The 19,401-nt window shown below is 44.8% G+C and overlaps 1 protein-coding gene across 3 annotated transcripts; it reads left to right on the forward strand.

Moving 5' to 3' along the window:
* The first annotated feature begins 461 nt into the window (after positions 1 to 461).
* Positions 462 to 1,991, forward strand: LOC119661242. 3 transcript variants are annotated; one of them, XM_038070471.1, is made up of 3 exons: positions 462 to 836; positions 893 to 1,088; positions 1,247 to 1,991. In XM_038070471.1, the coding sequence occupies exons 2-3, from the start codon at positions 944 to 946 to the stop codon at positions 1,864 to 1,866; spliced, it is 765 nt and encodes a 254-aa protein (XP_037926399.1). In that variant the 5' UTR covers positions 462 to 836; positions 893 to 943; the 3' UTR covers positions 1,867 to 1,991. The 3 variants fall into 3 exon arrangements, with proteins under 3 accessions (XP_037926399.1, XP_037926400.1, XP_037926401.1); XM_038070472.1 differs by having other exon boundaries at positions 462 to 833; XM_038070473.1 differs by having other exon boundaries at positions 462 to 717.
* The last annotated feature ends 17,410 nt before the right edge of the window (positions 1,992 to 19,401 follow it).

Here is a 19,401-nt window from a genome sequence, read left to right on the forward strand (position 1 = left end):
CAATTTGACGAAGATTATGCCTTTTCCTTGTTTAGCGTCTCTGATGTGTACAGATAAGCTTCTGCAAGTATATTTGCAAGTGGGGTCATTTTGGTAAGGGTACTAGCTATAGTAGATCTACTGTGGTCTAAACGACGCTGAAAAGAATTTTACCCACCGCAATGTTCTGCACAAAAAAGTGACGAGAAAAGAGTTGAGGCCTAAACACAATTACGATGCGTGCGGAATGCCGACGAAAGGAGCAGCGATTCGGACATAGCTTCAATTTATAATACAATGAAGATTTCAGTTCGACAAAGTTCACTCCACGTTGGCAAGGTTCGCTCCAATGACAGATTGCATCCATTTCTATTAGAATGCTTTCCGTATTTCTCAAAATGAATTCATTCAAATTAATTACATTCAACAATAACAATGGAAAGCGAAAAGCACCGCCATATTGCAAATGATGCAACAAACTTATCTGTCATGCATCGCAAAAGTTCAATTTTCCGAACTTTTTTGCGTGCTACATTGTGCGTCGGACTTGTCGTATTTTGCCTCATAGAAGTTCGTGTGATGCACTTCATTTAACAGCAGTCTCACTGCGGACGCAAGAAGTCACTCCGCTGTTGTGTTTCGGGCTTTAAGTGTGTGCGGTCAAAGCGGATCGGCCTGAAGAACGATATTTTCCAGTACGAAGTCAACGTCTTAACAGTTCTTTTGTGAGTAAAAAAGGTATGATTGAGTATTCGTGGAAAACATTTTGAACATGACGGGGCAGCTAAGCGCCACAACAGCATTAAACCCATTCCGCTTGAATTGGGACGCGGACGCTAGCATGAGCACCGCAACTAGTAAATACGACGCGGCAATTGTCAAACCTGACATTAACATTCGATCTTTTCCGTAGGGCTCGTTTGGACTTGGTCCCTAAAAGTTGACAACCCGTGGGTACTTAAGGATGTCAGCGGTTGATAAATGCGCTGACGATTTTTCAGCAGAAGAGGAAATTAAAAACAGAAGGTTGGCACGGCGAAAAAAGATTTTAGAGAATGCGAAGAGTCGACTTGATAAATTAAATGGGAAGGGATCACTATTATCTTCTGGTAAGATTCTATCGCTGTTTAGTGTATTTGTCTGGAAGCAGTTAGTGAAAGTCAAGAAACCCCGGACACTGGATTGCGCTTATTAGTTATAGATGCATTTTCTTAGCCTAGTTGCAGAGTTCTTTTTGACAGGCTCAATTTCCGATTTTACTTCACAGGTGAGGATGCACAGCAGAGAGTTCCTGCAGTTTACCCCGATCCGGAGGTAGAACAGGAGTTGTTTAATAACATGATAACCACCCAAACTATAAATCGCAACGGGTCTTCTGGGCTGAATGTAGGCTCACCTGAAGGCATTTTTAGTCTATTAGAACACCTTGTACAGAATAGTTATTCTGACAGAAATAATAGGATGGTGGACAGAACACAATCAAACGTTGGAACAGCTTCAGCAAGTAATCCACCGCAACAATTATCCGATTCCATTTTAAACAGAGTGATACATACGAAGGTCCATATTGCCCTGATCTCGGCTCTTACTTTCATGCTTTTTGTAACCGACAATGAAAAGTACATATCATACAGTATCTTCTTGCCGTTGCTTTTTTGGGAAATAGCAGAAGCTTTCCTCATAAAAGCGAAACAATTTACCACGGCAGGCTTCCTACTTCAAATTATGCTGTTGGCGGCACTGCCTTCGCAGTACCTCATGCCTATCACGAAGGCTGTGAGCACTCTAAATAAGATATTTGAAGACGTTGGTGTTTTTGTATTTTTCTTCGTTCTCTATCATCTTTGTTACTACTCGTTTGCACGCAATTTAGATCTGAATGCTTAATAATATCGTGGATATGGGCCTGATCGACTAGCCTGGTTTAGTTCTGTTGGCTATTCATTAATTGAATTATATTGTCTTTAATATCTACATCATTTATTAAAAATTATCGCTTTGTACACCTAAAAGAGCTGGTTTGATTATAACAATTTAAGTATATTGTGCTTTTAAGTAGTTACAGTTACCAAGTATTTTTGAGCGTTACGGCAATTTTCCAATTAAAAGTGAAAACAATCAATCAACTTTGGACAAGTGAACAGGTTTGACAGAAAATTTTCCGGCAAATGTAGTGAATCGGCTAAAGTCTAGACTATTTTAGATTTAAAGTATTCGAGTTAAACATGGCATTGATTTATAATCATCTATATTGGTACAAATTTTTTTTTTCGTAAAAATATTCTGCTCTCGGCTTATGATTTTGGTTTTCGGAAATGCCTAGTGAAAATAATACCTCAGTTTCATATCTTATAATTAAAAGAAAGAAGGAAGGCAGAACAGTCAGTTTGAGTTGAGGCAAAAGGATCTTGCAAAGAAAATCAGGTCGTCCTCACCACGCAGAGCACGACTGAACATCAAATCGGAAAATACATCGCCAATTGAAGGTGGAAGCCACTTCCTCATCCGACGTAGGGGCGTTTTCGAACTATGATGATATAAGGATTTGATAGACTTAGTGCCTATTGGCGGCGCGAATTGCCCCCAAGGATCACAACTTCTTCCCCGTGAAATCAACCACTTCAGGGTTTATACTAGTATTAAACGTGGTAAAAAAGATATAATTTTCAAACTGTCGTAAACGTGACATAAAAGCTGTCATGCTTGATCTGGATCAAGCTACCGTTGTTTCGGTCGGCCCTTTGGTCGTTTACCATCGACTTCGATGTTCAGACCAATCTTGGCAAGTGAATTTTCATTGGCGCGAATTACGTGACCATACCATCGAAGACGCCTCTCTCGCAATTTTTTCACGATATCGAACGAGGATCTCCTCATTTAGGATGCGATCAGAATGTGTCACGCCACTAGTCCAACGCAGCATATTACACGCATATAAATTAAGGACCACATGCAGGTAGAGCAGTCAGGATACTTCACAATATTCTCACATAAGAAATACACAAAACATTTTGCTTTTGTCGGAAATTTTTAATTAGTTGATTAAACATTTTGAAATACTTTCATGCTCCCTAATTAAAATCAAATATTAAACTTACTTGTGTTTGTCATCCCCAATTTACTGGAAAACACCTGAAGTTATCATCATGAATTTCAGTGGGCGTAAGTGGTTTCTGAACTTGCTAACTATATCTATTTACATATGACGAGGCACAACTTAGACTTGAGTTTAAGGAGGGCTTCCCATACACGCGAAAGAAGGTGTGCAGGGCCAGTAAAAATGAAAAGACACCCCCTCTTTTCCAAAAATCTTTAAAAAATAAAACTGCGTATGTATCTAAGTGATGTGATTCCATCTCATTCTCCTGAGTAATTAATTGAAGTTTTCCGGTGCAACACATCGAATAATTAACAAGTCGGGAAACCGGAAGCTTCACGCTTCAGGTATAAAAGGTTTTGTGTTTCCCTATGTGAAGAGCATAACGTAGTTCTCCATTGGCTTGTAGCATTGACCCGAGATATTTAAATCGCTCAGTTCTGGGCAGGTTACCACCATTGAACTCAGCGATTTAAATATCTGGAAGGGCAGATTACTGCCATTGAAAGAACTGAGCGATTTAAATATCTCGAGTCAATGCTACCAGCCAATGGAGAACTGCGTAATGAAATGTTTCAAGCATTAACGCCACCTGGATGAAGTAACATTCCGCAACCGGTGTTCTTTGTGATCGACGTATGAGCGCACGTCCCAAATCTAAAAATTACTGCAATGTCGTTTGTCGCTCTCTATAGTTTGAGTGTTGACTATAAAGACAATGAACGGCGTCTTGCGGTAATGGGGACGAAAATGTTGCATTGCACTGGTGGCGTGACACGTTTTGATCACGTCTGAAATGAGAATATCCGCGATCGATATGGGTTTGCACCGATCGTGGGAAAACTGCAAGAGAGGCGTTTTCGATGGTGTGGTCACGTAATTCACGCTAACGAAAATTCAACAACCAGTATTGGTCAGAACATCGAAGTCAATGGTAAGCAACCAAAAAGCCGGCCAAAACAATGGTCGCATGATACACTGGATGGGGATTTGAAGGTCTCGCGATTACATCCTGATCAGGCATTTGATAAAATAAAATGACGAAACCGATCACGACGAGCCGACCCTGCTTGTGAACTGAAGGTTGAAGAAAAAGAAGAAGATGTGAGGGGCGATGAGCCTGACAGTTCCGTGTCACAAAATTAAAAATTCTATTGGCATCTATTTTTTAGAAAGTAATTTAAATAAATCATTTGATGGAAAGCCCTGTATTGAGCCCTCATGCGCTTCACACTCTGAGTTTAATTTTATTAGTAAATGCCAACAATTTAACCAACATCAAATATAAAAAAAGGCTAGGGAGAATTAGATTCTTCTTGAATGGAATTTTAATATTTCACTCGAATTTCAATTATTCTCGTTAATTATGACGTCAGCATCTTATTTGTATGGCTTAAGATGCTGTTAATTAGCACGAAATTGATAAGTTTGAACTGCTATAACTTTCCCAATAATAGTTGGATTTTCATGAAACTTGGCATGTGTATGCACGAGGCTGTCCTCCTGCATTTAGTACACTTAGGAGTAACTTAAGGGGAGTTTTCTAGTCTATTTCTAAAAGTTGATAATATACTATTAGTAAATTTTTTGAGCAGATACCGGAATAGGACATCTCTCGAAGATTAGATTTCACATAAGTGTTTTACACAAAATCTTAAAAAGTGCTGCAGATAAGTAGATTCTTCATAAATGCGACTTTAATATTTCACGCGAATGTGAATTATTCCGGGTAATTATGACGTCAGCATCTGATTTGTATGGCTTTGGAAGCGATAAATTCGCGCGAAATTGCTAAGTTTGAACTGCTATAACTTTGGCGTTAATTGCCAGATTTCTACGAAATTTGGCATGTATATACGAAATATTGTCCTCTATGCTGGTACAAAATTCGGAAGTCCTAGGATGAATTTAAGGGGGGTTTCTTAGTAAATTTCTAAAAAGTAGTAATATACTATAAGTAAGTTTATTTGAGCAGATATTGGAATGGGTCATATTTTGAGGACTAGATTTCATCTAGGCGCAACACTCCGGTTTCTTTTGCGGATTTTTAGGTTGGGTAGTTTCCTTCCTTTGCTTCCTTTCCTTAACTAAATAAAATATGGTAACAGAAAAATAACAGAAGAAACTACTTGGAGAAAATTTAACACAGCTTACACTTCTGCTTTTTAATAGGAGTTAGACAGAACTTTACCACAATAGCAAAAGAAAATGCTATTTGCGATATACACACATTCCTTGAGAGGCATTTTAAAATCTGTCTGTATGACGATCCATTGAAAAATTCATTTCACTATCGAGCGTATTACGATGAGAGTCCAGCGTTGCATCACCTTGGCGCCAACACCGCCACCAAGACTCTCAATCATCCAAACTCCCCTAACAGGTTTGCCAGTCGCAACACCGATTGCGCAAGATAATATATGGAACCGGACGGTACGTGCTTTAGCTACCCGGAATACTAGCAGTTCGGCGAGATGTGGGCCGGGGTTCTTGGTTCTCACATATTATCTCCTTGTCAGGACTCAGAGAGTTAATCACGTGCCTTGACTCAGGAGTCAACAAAACAAAACCCACCCGGAGTAAACTACTCTAATAGAAATGTGAAGTTCCAAGGCGGAGTGATACCACTGAAGATTTTATTCCCAAAGGAGTTTAAATGCCAAACGGCCTTATAAAGGAGGGAACTATATCACAAAAACTTAACACGCGCGAGAAGGACGGGGAAGGATTAGCTCTGAGCTGATTCTGGCATCTACGCGCTTGACCACTGTCTTCCTTTCTTCTTCATGGGGGGCCAGTTGATATGATGGTCCTGTGGTGGCTCACCCCAACCTAATCATTCGCCCCCTGTCGCTTCCAATATAATGGAGGGAACCCTAATTAAATGGGAAGACTGAGGCCTTCCTGGGGAAAAGCCGAAACATTTCAATTCATTTTTGCATTATATTCTCTATAAATATAACAAATAATTACATTTGTCCAATCTTATGCAAACAACATGTGCTACGTCTAACAATTATTAAGATTGCCTATTTCACTATTGAAATTATATTCGAAAAATTTTTCATAACTATAAAAGAAATTCACATTGTCGTAGCATTTTGTATTTGGCGACAGAAAACCAGATACAATGATAAAATTTGTTTTTATTTTTCTTTAAATAAGCAGTTACACACGAGCACTAACAGTGCAAAATACCGAGACCCTGACCACTTCTATTGCAATGTTAAAATAAATGCGCAAAATTTATCAGATCTAATCTCAGATTGGAAAATCAAACTTTAATGCAATTTCTTTAAATATATACACTGCATAAATTTTATACAGATTTTTATGCATATTTGTTGCTATGTATATTTTATTTTTTTTTTGACAAACAGAAAAATATATGTCATATAAGCTTACATAATATGCAGTTTTTTTTCTTTCATCTCAATTTTAAATTAACAATTAATACGATTATGCACAATTAATTTTGAATATAAAGAAAGTTGTAAGATATTTTACCTTACTTCAAACAAATTCTTTTGTGAGCTGTCTGCTATTTTCTGATTTAAATAATTTTCATAAGGCTACAGAAAACCCCGGGAAATCATTGGAGCCTTTGAGATCGGTATTAGCTTTATCTATCGGTCCAAACATCAAAGAATTGATAGGTACTCATTACAGATCATCAATTGTAAAGCATGAATATACAGCACATATCTAACTCATGTAGGTTATTGCATGCTATTTGGTTGGCCTTTAAATGATTTTAATAGAACTCAGTTACCACACTAAAACTTTATTATAGTTGTCGTATTATAATATATGGGTCAAAACGATGCACGCCCTTGTTCGTGGTATCTGGGTGTAGAAACCAAGTAATAGGAGAGGATTTGATTACTTAAAATGATTTCAATTTCAATTTCTATAAATTAAAGAAATATTGGTTCTCCTCATTCTCAACTCACACCTCGCCACTAGTATACTTTCAGTACCTTTCAAAAGAAACCGAAACCAAGTTAATATCATCAATATCATCATCAACGGCGGAACAACCGGTATCCGGTCCAGACCTGCCTTAATATGGAACTCCGGACACCCCGGTTTTGCGCCGAGGTCCACCAATTCGATATCCCTAAAAGCTGTCTGGCGTCCTGACCTACGCCATTGATCCATCTCAGGTAGGGTCTGCCTCGTCTTCTTTTTCTACCATAGATATTGCCCTTATAGACTTTCCGGGCTGGATCATCCTCATCCATACGGATTAAGCGACCCGCCCACCGTAACCTGTTGAGCCGGATTTTATCCACAACGAGACGGTCGTGGTATCGCTCAGAGATTCTGTCGTTATGCATTTTGACCCTATGGTGAGACGTTTCGAGCGGAACAGTTTTTGTAAGCTGAAATGGGCTCTGTTGGCTGCCAACAATCGTGCGGGGATTTCATTGTCATAGCTCTTATCGGTTGCGATTTTCGACCCTAGATAGGAGAAATTTTCAACGGTCTCAAAGTTCTGGTCTCCTGTCTTCATTGTTTTCGTTTTGCCAGTGCAATTCGATGTTGTTCGTTCTTTTAGTTTTGGCGCTGACGTTGCCACCATATATTTCGTCTTGCCGTCATTTAAGTGCAGCCCAAGATTTCGCGCCACCTGTTCGATCTGGATGATCTTGGGTTCTTCCCATGATGTCGATATCGTCAGCGTAGGCCAGTAGTTGGGTGGATTTGAAGAGGGTGGTGCCTCTTGCATTTACATCGGCGTCGCGAATCACTTCTCCAGGGCCAGGTTAAAGAGGACGCATGATAGGGCATCCCCTTGCGTTAGACCGTTGTGAATGTTAAAGGGTCTCGAGAGTGATCCTGCTGCTTTTATCTTGCCTCGCATATTGGTTAAGGTCAGCCTAGTTAGTCTTAGCAATTTCGTCGGGATACCGAATTCTCTCATGGTCTTGTACGGTTTTACCCTAGCTATGCTATGACAACAGGCGGCTTTAAAGTCGATGAAAAGATGGTACAACTGATGTCCATATTCCAACAGTTTTCCATCACTTGCCGCAGTGAGAAAATCTGATATGTTGCTGATTTACCTGGAGTGAAACGTCTTTGGTATGGGCCAATGATGTTCTGGGCATATAGGGATATCCTGCTTAGCAAGATAGCGGAGAATATCTTATAGATGGTACTTAGCAACGTGGTACCTCTATAATTGCTGCACTCTTTGATATCCCCCTTTTTATGTATGATACAGATAATGCCTCGTTGCCAATCGTCAGGCATTGATTTGCTGTCCCATACTTTGAGCATCAGTTGATGAACAACTTGGTGTAATTGTTCGCCTGCATATTTATCTAATTCGGCTGTAATTCCATCGGCCCCTGGCGACTTATGGTTTTTTAGCCGATGAATTGCACGGACTGTTTCTTCTATGCTTGGTGGTGGCAGCATTTGTCCATTGTCTTCAGTTGGCGGGAATTCCAACTCGCCGATATTGTGGTTGTTGAGTTCATCAAAATACTCAACCCATCGCTCCATATGCCCATTCTGTCGGAAATCAGATTTCTCCTTTATCTCGGGAGGATGAACATCGAGGGGTGTACGGCTTGGTTACTCGGTATGCGGCATTCTTCCATTCCGTTGCTAGCTTACATTCATCGTCAAACCAGCTGTCATTTGTTGATGCTTCATCTCCAGGATCTCTGCTGATTGCGGTTATTGCAGCAACCGTTTCTCTCTTATAGGTGTTGTGGATGGCTTCAGTATTCACTCTCACCTGATTGTCACCCTCAGGGATCGTCAACGATCCTTCATGGGTCGTTTACGATACGGGGAGTGGCGTCCCCGAGGTGCCCGAGCAAGTAGTTCCGACCCACTAGCTGGCATAATACTTGCGTCCTAGGTAGTAGCCTCGAGAAAGTTTCTCGGTGAAGAGCGAACTGCTAATGACCGATACACGCCGGGACACACTGGGAGTCTCCGGAGCCGTCGACAACTCCCTGTCGACGTCAATGGGGTGATGTGAGCCTAGCTCTCTGTCCCTTCGGGACCCTGGTCGGGTAGTGTGCATTGAACCGGTGTTAGTAGACCGCGTTGCCCCGAGCGAGCGCTGATCCGTCCGTGAATTTTGGGATCAGCCAAGCGTAGGTCAGGCCTCAGGGAACTGGGGTAGGGGCTGTGTCCCCGAGGGTATACCCGTTCCTGACTATTGCGGCCCGCTCCCTTGTACACGATGCGCTGGTAAACAACTCAAATGGAGAATAAAAACGAACGAAACGAGGAGATAGTGGAAATGGAGAGTGAGCTGGCTGCGTTTATTCGCAGCACGAAAATGCGCCGTTCGCCCCAGCGCCCAGTGAAGGACGCAACAAGGGCTGAAATACCCGACGAGACATCGGGACGCGCAGACGGCGAGAAAGACTCGGAAAGTGATGCGGCACCTGCAACACAGATAGGACCCCAGACCATACCGTACAGTGCTGTAATTGGGGAAAGAGGCACAGTGGAAACTGCCGAAACTAATAAAATGGTTTCGAATATAAGCCGAGTGGGAGGACTGTCGATTACTCTGGCGCAAGCGGAAGAGGAAAGACTTATTAAAAAATGCACGGCAGTTGTGAAGCACATGCGATCTGCGACGTTCCTTCAGAAAAACGTCGGTAAGGGGGTGAAAAACGGGCTAATGGAACTGGAGGAGCTCCTGGACAGGATTTCATACTATAGGCGAACATGGAAAGAAAGACAAAATCCGCAGAAAGCAGAAACAACTGCGCTTCCCGAGGAGAACACCACGAGTACCAAACGGATCGCTGACAGCCCATTGCAGAGTGAACTTGGTAAAAAACGAAAGGAGGAAGAGACATTTGAAGGAGACTTCACTCAGGTACTCTCCAGGGCTGAAAAGAAGAAGGCGAAGAGGATCAAAAGACAACAACACGTCGCGCCATCAGAAAAACCTCTGCCTAAAACTAAGACGGACACGAAAGACGGAGTGCTAAAAGAAAAGATGGGGAGACGAAGGAGGACTAGACCGCCAGCTTTGCTTATTAAGCCGACGGAAGGCAAGACTTTTGCGGAAGTCCTCAGCGAAATCCGTTACAAAATCAAACCCGAAGACAACGGAGCGGAGGTGTCTTCCATACGTAAAACGAAGGGTGGTGGAGTCTTAGTCGAACTAGGTCCGAAGACTATAAATAAAGTCACGTTCTGTGAAGCAGTCAAGGGCCTTCTAGGAGAAAAAGCTTTGGTTTCTAGCCTGGAACCCACGTGTGCTTTAGAAATCCGAGACCTTGACTGTCTCACGGAAAAAACGAGGTAGAAGAGGCCATCAAACGCGAATGCCCGGAGGTAACCAATGTCCGGATTGGTATCACCTCCGCAAACTCCCGAGGCCAAAAAGTTGCCGAGCAATACGCGAGGAAGCTTCTAAAAAGCGGGAAAATAAGAATTGGTTGGGTAGTGTGTAGAATACGAATTCGGGCCGCCCCAACCAAATGTTACAGAAGTTTGAATTATGGGCACACATCTGCAAACTGTCGGGGACCTGACAGAAGGGCAACATGCCGTAAATGCGCTCAGGCAGGCCATAAAGCAATGAAAAGGAAAGCTGCGTCCTATGCAGGGACCGTGGCGAGACTGATTGCGCACACTGTGGGATCGGGGCGGTGTTCAGTTTTCAGAGCAGAACTGGAAAGAGCTAGGATACGGTCAACATGATTCGCATCCTACAAATCAATATGCACCGGAGTGCAACCGTTCACGAGTTGCTAGCGCAGTTCGCTGCGGAGACCAAAGCTGATTTAGTACTCATCAGTGAGCAGTACCGAAACAAGGGCCCAGTTTCATGGCACCCAGACATATCAGGTACCGCTGCCATCTGGGTTCGGGACGGCACCCTCCCGGGGGTTCTTGCCCAAGGCCGAGGGGACGGCTTTGTCTGGATTCGGTGTTCAGGGATAACGTTTTTTAGTGTCTATCTTACGCCGAATGAGACGATGCCGGACTTTCGTCGGAGGCTTGATGCTTTGGAGGACGCTATCTTAAGCACGGATGGGCGGATCCTGGTCGGGGGTGACTTCAATGCTAAGGCACTTGAATGGGGCATGCCTCACACAGATTCCAGAGGGAAACGAATTCTGGAAATGGTGGCGAGAACAGGACTGGTAGTTCTAAACACCGGATCCACCCCAACATTCCGGCGCCCGGGCTGCGAAAGAAGCATTCCAGACGTAACCTTCGCATCGGAATCACTGGTGTCGCTGGTGGACGGGTGGCGTGTTCTGGAAGACTTTTCGGCAAGTAACCACCAATACATTGCTTTCAAAGTGGTGCACACAAACTCTCGGTGTGCGCCACCCCAGCGATCTTTCTGTGTATGGAACGTCGCGAAAGTGAACACCGGGAAGTTTGTCGAAACTCTGGGAACAGGTGGGGCCAGGCTGAAGGGTACTCCTGGGGGCGGTGGCGCCGCTGCTGACACTGTCGTAAATTCAATTATGAACCTGATAACGACGGTCTGCGGAGCCTCCATGCCCAGGAAGACACCGAAGCGCGGCAAACCTTCCATGTATTGGTGGACAGTGGAAATCGCAGAGCTCCGGAAGGAGTGTCACAGGCTCCGCCGCTTAACACAACGTCTAGGCGACCGGGAGGAGGCATGTACCATAATGATGGAGAACAAATTAGCCAAAAGGAGACTCCGCAGCGCAATAAACAACCGCAAAGCTCGCTGCTGGCAAGATCTGATCGACGAGATGAATGGGGATCCGTGGGGACTCGGTTACAAACTTGTAACCCGAAAAATCGGGGCTCTACGGAAACCCTGTTCACTTAAGGCCGAGCAGATGGGCCGCATTGTGAGGGCACTCTTCCCTGCACACCCCGTATGGGATGGTGACGTCGGCGTGGAGAGCGCAGAAGACTGTCCACTTTTCTCGGTAAAAGAGGAACAGGCAGTCCTCTCTATGAAAAATAAGAAGGCGCCAGGACCCGATGGTATTCCAGCAGATGTGTACAAACTGGTATTCCAACACTGGCCAGACCTACTGCTCGGCGCTTTCAACGCTTGCCTGAAAGAGGGCATTTTCCCTGCTCGTTGGAAAGTTGCGAGGCTTGCGCTGATCCCTAAAGGGAAAGGCGATCCGGAACTGCCGTCTTCATACCGCCCACTATGTATGCTTGATACTGCTGGGAAATTGCTCGAACAGCTCATCAGAAATAGACTCGCTGAAGCGATACGCGCTGCCGGAGATTTATCTCCCCGGCAGTTTGGTTTTAGGGCAGGGCGATCGACAATTGATGCTGTCTTGCAGGTCGTGGACGCCGTTCGACGAGCAGAGGCACATAGCCGCCGAACTCGACGGGTGGTGCTCCTCGTAACGCTTGACGTCAGAAACGCCTTCAATTCCGTAAGATGGAAAGACATTCTAGGCACACTAGACAATACCTTCAACGTGCCGAACTATCTCTTACGGATTTTGAGGGACTATCTGAGGAACCGCTCCCTGCTCTATGAAACACTAAAGGGTCAAAGGTGGATGGAGGTCACGTCGGGGCCGGATCTCTGGAACGCTACCTATGACAGTCTGCTTAAACTCGACATGCCAGAAGAGCCGCGCCTGGTCGGCTACGCAGATGATGTCGCAGCGCTTGTTGCTGGACGCACTGTCGAACAGGTGCAAAGCAGACTCGGCATATTGATGCGACGGGTATGCGGATGGATGACTACTCATGGTTTCAACCTTGCACTGGAAAAAACCGAAGTAGTCATCCTGACTAAGAAGACAATTCCGACCCTGCGTCCCATATCGTTCGGCGAGTCGATAATCGAGTCAAAATCAGCGGTAAAGTACCTCGGGTTGACTCTTGACTCAAAGATGAGCTTTTCTGAGCAAATCCAAGCAGCAGCAAACAAGGCTGCGGCTGGAGTTTCGGCGTTAAGTAGGCTAATGGCAAACATTGGGGGTCCTACGTCTAGTAGGCGACGTCTCCTGATGAGCTCAACGCAGTCTGCCCTGCTCTACGGTGCAGAGGTATGGGCTAGCGCTCTTAACAAGGAGGTATATCGTAAACGCCTCGCGCAAGTACAGAGACGGGGAGCTTTACGGGTGGCGTCTGCGTACCGCACAGTCTCTGAACCGGCCGTGATGGTGATCGCGGGAGTTATCCCCGTTGCCCTTCTTGCTAGGGAGCGTCAGGCCATATACAAGCGCAAGGGAGATGAGCCAAGGGAGGGGGTTGCTCGCGAAGAACGGCAACACACTCTAGACTAGTGGCAGCTCTCTTGGCAAAATGAAACTAGAGGCAGATGGACTGCGCGGCTCATCGGCAACTTAGGTGCGTGGCTGAATCGGAAGCATGGTGAGACTGACTATTTCCTTACCCTATTTTTAAGTGGGCATGGAAATTTTCAGTCTTACCTGCACAAGATTGGAAAGGCGCGTTCTCCGCATTGTGTGTTTTGCAATGGAGTTGTGGACGATGCCCACGACACTTTTTTTTCTTGTGGAAGGTGGGATGGGGTTCGTCAGCAGCTCTATTTAAACACAGGGGATCTCTCTCCAGACAACATTGTGGAAGAGATGCTGAGGACTGCTGACAGGTGGAACCGTGTTGCCCATTACGTTCGGGCCCTTCTCGTTGCTAAGAAGATAGACCTCGACCGGTGGAGGAGCCGGATGGCAGGGGGTTCCTTGAACTGACAGTTCCCTTCCTCCTCTCCCCTCCCGTTGGTGAAAGGAATTCCATGATTTGAAGGCTCCGCAAGGCGGGAGAGTTCGGGGGCTGGCCCGAAGTAATGTGACAAACGGTTCCAGGCTAGCTCTCTGACGATGGGGAGGTGTTTAGTTGGTAGTCCGACGACGTACCAAATCGGGAGTCCAACACTGTGTGCGTAAATGCATTCACCTACCCTACCCAAAAAAAAGTATTCACTCTCACCTGATTGTTAGAGGGGGCTGTAGGTGGTGTCGTAATTCGACCTCGGAGCACCATGCCAACGAGATAGTGGTCCGAGTTTACATTGGCCCCCCTATATGTTCTGACATTCATCAAGGCTGAGAGGTGGCAACGTGGTCAATTTGGTTGAAAGTGGTCCTGTCTGGAGAGGCCCATGTATGTTTGTGGACTGCTTTCCGCGCAAACCACGTACTTCCAACAACCATTTCGTGCATATTGCTAACTAGATAATCCGCAGTCCGTTATCATTGGTATCCCTATGTAAACTATGGGAGCCGACGTATCGCCTGAGCTCCGTCCCTACTTGACTGTTGAAATCTCCAAGTATGATTTTAATATCATACTTGGGACAGGCTTCGAGGTAGAAGGTATAATTCTCCGACTCTGCAGTCTCCTCTGTAGGAGCGTGAACGTTTATGAGGCTTATATTTCTAAACTTGCCTCGCAAACGCAGAGTGCATAGCCTTTCGCTTATATTTTCAAAGCCGATAGCAGCAGGTTTCATTTTTTGGCTGACTAAGAAACCTACTCCGAGCACATTATTTACTGGATCGCCGCAATAAGATATATAATATATTCCGAAGGAAACCGGTCCCTGTCCATCGTATCTCTTGCAACGCTGTTACATCAGCCTTATATTGCGTATCGGCTAGCTGGTCAACAGCATTCGGTCTGTACAGGGAGCGGACGTTCCATGAGAAAATGCGCAAATCGATAATCCGTTGTCGTTGCCGGGTTAGTCGCTTTGAAATCCATCCTGTCCTAGCCTCCTTCCGTTGCTTCGTAACATCAGTTTTCCGTGTAGGGTTGTCAGCCCTACCCAACCACCAACCTGGAGGACCAGTTGGTATATTTTGTCCCGTTTTTAGGCGCGGAAGACTAGCTTTCTTCCTCTCCATCTGCGGTCACCACGTGGAGGTGGAGATAGGGTTTAGTAGTAGAGCTGTTCGTGTTGGTTCAGCAGGCGTTTCCCAGGTTTTATGTTCCATCGTGGGTACCAATCCACGTTTCGCCCTGGTAAATGACAAAATGTTCGAAAAGTTGGCAACGTGCTGACATCACTTCGTGAAATAGGCCAACAGCCGTGAAATCACAAAAACAAAGTTGCGGTTTCGATAAATACAGTCCATCACATCATCAAAGGAATGACCGACTGCGGAAGCTGGCAATTCAATAAACACGCGATGTCAATCGCAATTACGGGGATCATCCCGCGTCAAGGCCGTTTTTTGGGTTTTTTTAGAATTTTTTTCTAGAGAACTGGATAAAGATACAAATACGAATTTCACCATAGATTTATTAATATCTTGAGCGTGCATAGTAATTTTTCCAGTCCGATCGCATACTTCGTTATTAAAATACAGAACAATTTATACACCCATCTCCAAAAAAGGTGTTTTTCTGCTGCCACGCTAGAGGGTGCTGCGATCGCCGAAAAAGTAAATGGGATTTTAACGTACAGACTTAACTACAGTCCGGAAACTAGGATTATTAAAAAATATTACAAGCTAAATTTTTGGTGTTGTGCTAAATTTTTTTTTGGGAATTTTGGTGTTTTTTAAGGCTTCTTTAATAAATAAAAAAAAAACTACTGAATCAATCGCAATTATCCTAGTTTGCGGACCACGGAAATATGTTCTAAATAAGTCGTGAAAATTTCAAAGAATTTTCAACATGCGGTTTCGAGAAAAAGACATGTAAAAAATAGAATGCGGTTTTTTGCCATAAAACCTCAACTGACCATTAATCTGCTATACCTAATCCATAAACCTTAGGTTTTTTCAAAAAACACATGTACAGCTTTGGCTTCAATTCTTTTCCTTTTAGCGAAGTCATTTGAACATCATTCGGACTGATAAATACGCCCTTTATTACAGCGATCGACATAAATCTGGCATGTGACTTATCTCGTGTTTAACACTATAATTTCCGAACGACCCCGAATATCAAAAAATCACTTTGACCATATATTCTACACTGTATTTAGATACAACTGATGCCAAAAAAAATTGGATTCCGCGGATCTGACACACGGGATGACCTCCTTAACAGAGAATTCCTTTCGAAAATGTTACATTGGAGGAAGATGTCGCGACAGTCACGGGCGGAGAGATTCACTTTAGAGTAGAGCACTATAGGCAACGAAGTTTCATAGTCGCCGGGCCAGAACAATACGGTTCATCTCTGAAAACAACCAGGAAAGCAGCCTGCCTTTGTGAGAGGGAGTGCTATAACCTAGAAATAAATCTTAGACTTCTGATATTCAATTTGATGGCCTGGCAAAAGTAAACACAACGTTTTTGCTTTTAATAGAAAGCAGTATGTCTATAGGTAAGCCAACAGGCAGTATAAAACTAACGCCATACATGTAACTGTCAAGTATGGTGGAGGAATCGTGCATGGTTTGAACCAAACTGTGCGAAAATCCCAGGACATCAAGGGAAGCCGTGAGGGATTTAGGTACAATACCTGTAGCTGACAATATTATGGGAACTACATCCACCCGCTCGAGACGCCAAATTTCTTTGATTTCCCGAGCCAATGACTCATAGTTCACCTTCTTCTCCACGTATTTCCGTTCAATGTTGCTATTATGGGGGATAGCAACATCAATAATATATGCGGAGCGACCCGTCTTGTCAACTAACAGTACAGGCTTGTTCTGTAGAGTGTGGCGATCGGTCAGAACTTGCCGGTCCCAATATATGCTGCAAGCAGAACTATCAAGTACTGCTTGCGGCTCATATCGGTAAACCGGGCATGTTGCCGTGATCAGCCCATGCTTGTGTGCAAGATTTTGATGGATAACCTCACATACAGCATTATGCCTGCCGATGTATTGCACCGGTGCCATAAGAGTACAGCCAGAAATGGGATGTTCTAACGTCTCAGCAAAGAGCTCTCCAGCACACAGCCATCTGTTCGACAAATGCAAATCGACAAATGGCTGCCAAGGACAATTCACGTGTTTACCGTGCATTGCCTTCGACTTCCATTCATCGATCCGCTCTTGGTCCGATTTCACCCCACTCAGAGGATTGAAAGATCGATCCTTCAAGTTAAGTGGAGTCAGCCCACAGTCTGCCTTACAAACAGCCGCATGCAGGCGGCTCGCCTACTCTTTGCTGTAAAAATAAGCGCGTAGCGAGTCGACTTGGCGATGATGTTGTGTCGCCACGTCAATCACGCCCCTAACTCCGATGTCACGAGGCAGCTTCATCCGCTCCACGACAGAGTTCGGATGATGCATTCGGAATTCGGGCATAGTAGTCCGCATCCGCCGCTGGACGTTTTCCAGGTCGGTCTTCGTCCACCCCAATATTCCGAATGCATAAGCCAGTGAAGGGTTAGCGAATACATTCAGCGCGCTTATTTTATTCTTCCCCGAGAGATGCGATTTCAGCACCAGCTTTACACGTCGCAGGAATTCGGACAGCAGAGCTTCCTTCAGATCACCAACTCGAGCATGGGTTCCTTGCAGAACTCCTAGGTACTTGTAGAAGTCTGTCTCGGTCATAGCTTCGATGTGGAGGTTATCAATGCTATGTCCGGCATGCGGCTCGTGATGACCTTTGCGAATGGCTTGGATTCGACACTTGTCTAATCCAAACTCCATCCGAATATCACGGCTGAACATGTCTATTATTCGCAACAGACTTCTAAGATGGTTGTCAGTACCAGCATACAGCTGGACATCAAGTGTGTCAGTTGGCACTTAGCACGTAGGCCATAATTTATTGCAAAACCATGCCCTCTAGCATCATTCAGTAGCCATGAAATGGGGTTCAGTGCCATACAAAACCAAAGGGGACTCAATGAATCCCCCTGGAAGATGCCCCTCCGTATACGGATGGGCTCTGAGGTATTAGCACCCTCAGATGTACGCACCGATAAGGTGGTATGCCACCCTTCCATGACTGTCGCCAAAAACTTTATTAGTTTCGGATCAATGCGATACAGGTGTAGGATATCGATTAGCCAGGTATGCGGGACGCTATCAAAAGCCTTGGCATAATCGATATAGCAACTGAAGAGGTTTTTTTGGCCGTCGATAATGAGTTGCTCTTTGCAACCCCTTGACCCAACTCGGCAGCCCTTCTGCTCCTCGGACAGAATGTTGTTGGTCTCGAGGTGCGCATTAATCCTTCCACTATGGACGTGATGAATTTGTAGAGGGTTGGTAAGCAAGTGATCGGTCTTGTGTCTGCGGGCTCCTGCACCGTATCCTTCTTAGGGATAAGGTAGGTAATCCCCGCAGTGAGGAAGGGTGGAAATTCCTCCGGCCGACTCATGACCTCATTTATACTGCGTGCCAGCCGACTGCGTACGCTGGTAAATTTCTTATACCAGAAATTCTGCACCCGACCCAGACCTGGGCCCCTCCAGTTCTTCGAGCTGTTTATGGCTCGTCGAACTTCCTCTTCGATAACGTCCGCAAAATTCATGCTAAGTGTATTGGCATGGCGGGTGCCTTCGACGGTGATCCAATCAGCATGCTCAGCGTGCTGTGCAGGTAACCCCCAAAGTCCACCCCAATACTCTTTCGCTTCCGTTACCGAGAACTGTATTGTCTGGGTGCTTCGTTGGGATTCGTTGAGAGATCTGAAAAAGCTCCGCTGGTTCCTCGCGTATGTTGCATTCTGGACACGTCTGGAATAACTTTCGCCATACCGTCGTAGCCGACTGCATATGACAGAAAGTTTCTGTTTTAGTGTGTCCAGAATTTCAACAACGGGTGGGGCGGTTCGACGTCTAGGCGCCACGACGACCAGAAGCGCAGCTCCGCCAGCTGCAGCTGTTTCGCCACAATCTGTGGTTTCGACGCCGTGCTGTCCATTACGAGAGCCCGACCCAGTCACCGAGTCAGACGGCTCCCGCCGGTTATCCGTAGCGGACCTCAAATTTCTCCTTCTTCTCATTTTTGGTGGTGCATTTTATCCCTAGCTGCCAGGTGTTGAGATAGCTTCCTTAATGAGTAATCTGCAAGACCGCAAAGTTCCTGCACTTTCCTCACCTTCCCCCTGAGACGCTGCGGTGGCGTACAGCCATTCAGACTGAAGCTATCCATCCCTCCTCCTTTCACGGCGGAGTAATATTTATTATTATAATATTTATCTGTATATCTGAAGGCATGTATGTATGTATGTATGAAGGCACATTTCGAGTTTTTGGCTATGTACGAAAAGAAAAACATGCATAAAGAGTTCCTCACATATGATGAACACTATAAACTTATATCCGAAGCGCCCAGCTTGTTTGTGTCCGTTGTATTCATCTATTTGCTCGCATTCGCACCATTCAATTCGCAAATTTCGAATTCGAAATAAATTTCGAATGCTGCGAATCCTGCTGCGCCACAGGCTAACGTCTACACATTTGTCAATGATATTGAA

This window comes from Hermetia illucens, chromosome 1, assembly GCF_905115235.1.
Source record: "Hermetia illucens chromosome 1, iHerIll2.2.curated.20191125, whole genome shotgun sequence".
NCBI classification, from domain to species: Eukaryota; Metazoa; Arthropoda; class Insecta; order Diptera; family Stratiomyidae; genus Hermetia; species Hermetia illucens.

Excerpts from the sequence above, each read along its gene's own strand:
- LOC119661242 (XM_038070471.1), top strand. The coding sequence starts at position 944 with ATGTCAGCGGTTGATAAATGCGCTGACGATTTTTCAGCAGAAGAGGAA. Across the intron at positions 1,089-1,246 it reads GGGATCACTATTATCTTCTG|GTGAGGATGCACAGCAGAGA; the intron begins GTAAGATTCTAT and ends TTTACTTCACAG.